The sequence below is a fragment of the Sinocyclocheilus rhinocerous genome, unplaced genomic scaffold (genome assembly GCF_001515625.1).
Source record: "Sinocyclocheilus rhinocerous isolate Xijiao unplaced genomic scaffold, SAMN03320098_v1.1 scaffold1615, whole genome shotgun sequence".
Classification (NCBI taxonomy): domain Eukaryota; kingdom Metazoa; phylum Chordata; class Actinopteri; order Cypriniformes; family Cyprinidae; genus Sinocyclocheilus; species Sinocyclocheilus rhinocerous.
Window position 1 is genome coordinate 239,393 of NW_015645292.1, and position 2,878 is coordinate 242,270.

At 35.8% G+C, this 2,878-nt stretch overlaps 1 protein-coding gene across 1 annotated transcript in view; it reads left to right on the forward strand.

Annotated features, from left to right (window-relative positions):
- The window catches only part of LOC107705865 (disks large-associated protein 4-like), a 120,944-nt gene extending 120,204 nt beyond the window's left edge, over nucleotides 1-740 (forward strand). Inside the window, exon 13 of the mRNA XM_016509371.1 lies at nucleotides 282-740. Within this exon, the coding sequence (XP_016364857.1) occupies nucleotides 282-515 (234 nt within the window). The 3' untranslated portion in view covers nucleotides 516-740. The remainder of the gene's footprint in view (nucleotides 1-281) is intronic.
- The last annotated feature ends 2,138 nt before the right edge of the window (nucleotides 741-2,878 follow it).

A 2,878-nucleotide genomic window follows, 5' to 3' on the forward strand; every position in this document is an offset into this window, starting at 1 on the left:
GAAACCAAACCAATGGATAGTTGACATTTGAGGCTTAATACTATAGAAAAGCAATGCAAGTTTTTTTAGGAAGAGTGTTTTCAGCTTGTTTATTTTCATATAAAAATATGGCATGCAGTTGCTTCAAGCAATGGTATAAAGCTACTCAAAACATAAATTTGTGATAATCGTAATTAATAATCGCAATTACAATTTCAAGGGAATAATCGACAGTTCTAGTTTTGTCATAATGGCGCAGCCCTAATTAAGAGTGTGTTTCTTATGGTTTGTGATCTTTCCAGCCGCGTGACGTTCAGGAGAACCAGAAACAGGCTCCTCCGGTGCCGAAGAAGCCTGGGAAGAGTACACCCGGCCTGGGCCGAGAGAAGAGCAACGACGCGGTGGACAAACAGAGACAGGAGGCTCGCAAGCGGCTCATGGCGGCCAAGAGAGCTCAGTCGGTCAAACAGAACTCGGCCACGGAGAGCGCCGACAGCATCGAGATCTACGTGCCCGAGGCGCAGACGCGGCTCTGAGGAGACGCACACCAAACACGCTCAAGGGCTCCGGCGTCACACACACAATACGAAAAGCTGCTTTTGTCTTTTGACGCCGATGTTTAATAAATGCAGGTGATGGAAACGACGCGGTGCGAACGGAACACTTTTTTTGGGACTGCCAAGGAAAACCTCACAACGAATCTTAATAGTTGCAATTAATAATATCTAGTGCTGTCAAACGATTAATCGCAATCAAAATAAAAGTTTTTGTTTACATACTATATGTATGTGTGCTGTGTATGTTTATTATGTATGTGGGTCAAAGACGTTAAGATGTCCGCATCAAAAGAAATTTACAAAAGTGATTTTATGTCCATAGAAAGCACATTAAATGTAAGTAAAGTGTCTACATGTAAGGTTTCGAATACGTTTTTGGAGAATAAAATGTCAAAATTTGGTTGAAATAATGTTACATTGTCATTCAGTGTAACACTTATAGTTATGTAAAAATTCAAACAACATGTTTATTCTGACCTGTACATATTAAAATATATAAAAGAATAAGAGAGCATATTACATTTTATTGGGTTTTATATGAGTACAAATTCTTGCTGACAAATGGGCAAAACCTAGGATGGTGGCAAATTTAAAAGAATGTAAAATTACAACTAATTAGTATTTGGGGTGTAAGTAATTAGTCTTTTAATATGTCATAAATAGATTTTTGTTGTAAATATGCCTGACGAGATTGTTACACTGAATGACATTTTAGTGGGCATCTTCTGTAAATCAGGGGAAAATGTATGATATTTATTTTTTGCTCCGAAAAACAAAAAATTGCAATTAAATTAAACTTAAAATTTTGGGGGGAAAAACAACAACAATTTAAAGCAGTATTACACTTATTGTTTTTATGCTTAAACTCTTTTTCGTCTTTGACCCATATATAAATACACACACGTGCATGTATATATTTCAGAAAAATAGGTTATGTTTATATATTTCATATATTTATTTATAATATAAATTATATGTATGTAAATATAGACATGTAAATATTTTTAAAATATATACTGTATGTGTGTGCATTTATATATGCATAATTATACACAGAACACACACATATACTATGCAAACAACTTTTATTTTGGATGCGATTAATCGCGATTAATCGTTTGACAGCACTAATAATATTATTATTGATATGATAATTAAGATCGAACTGCTATTGATAATGATTATTGTCCTAAATTCTATCAGATTGTTTGAAATGTTCTAATATTTTAGATAAGAACTCCTGTAACCCGTCTGTCGCCCACCGCTCGCGTCTTTCCCCGCTGAAATTCACGTCTTCCTGTTACACGCTTCGCTTTCTGTTCTTCTTCCTCTCTTCCTTCAGCCGGTGATGCTCCTCGTCTCTTATTTAGAGAAAACGCTTTTCTCCAGCCTGCTGGTTGATAAACAGATGTCGTGTGTTGCAGGTGGCGCTCTTCCATTTCCTGTCGAATTTGTTTTGATGTTTACAAATCATGCATTGTGGGATATCAACCGAAAGCTGTCGTACCTCAGCCGCTTCTCCGTCTCAGGTCCTGGAGTCTCACGGTTGTCGATGTGCTTCAGCAGGTTTTCAATCCCAGTATTCCTTGTTTTTTTCTGCTTCGCTTTAAGAAAAACAACCTAACCTGATATTTTATTGAATGAAGTGCCTGTGGATCATTATTGTGGGTAATGGCTATGACCCCGTGAGATTATAATATCACGATTTAATCAGCGCTCCCTAAAACACGTAGTGTAGACGCTTTGTGGGCAGTTTGATAAAACTTAAGTAATGAGCTAAATATGATTTTATCATTCAGTTTCTCTTTCAAACTGCACTTGGCGCTCCTCATCATTTCTCCCATTTTTCTCCTGTTAGTTTAAATATAGTATCAGATATGACAGATTTGACTAGATAAAGCAGACTTTTCTGTAACTGTTGATCAGGGATGTTGTAAACTCTTGAGAAAGTGTTTACTGGGAATTTTCACAAATACAGTCGATATGAGATTTACAAATGCACATTTGATGTCGTGACTAAAATGTGACTCGATTTGGACTTGGAATTTTTTTTTATCAAAGAAGGTGATTAGATAAAAGTATTTGATAAAGCTGCAAGTTAAGAAATCTTACCTACATATTCTAATCTTAATGCAGTTTTATTAATTTCATCCTTTGTATACTTAATCTGACTTCTGATTTGTCCAATATAAACTTACTCCGTTTCATAACTCTTTCCATGCGCTACCATTAACAAGTTTGGGGTTGGTTTTAGGTTTTTGAAAGAAGTCTCTTCTGCTCACCGAGGCTGCATTTATTTGATCAAAAATACAGTAAAAACTGTAATATTGTGAATTATTATT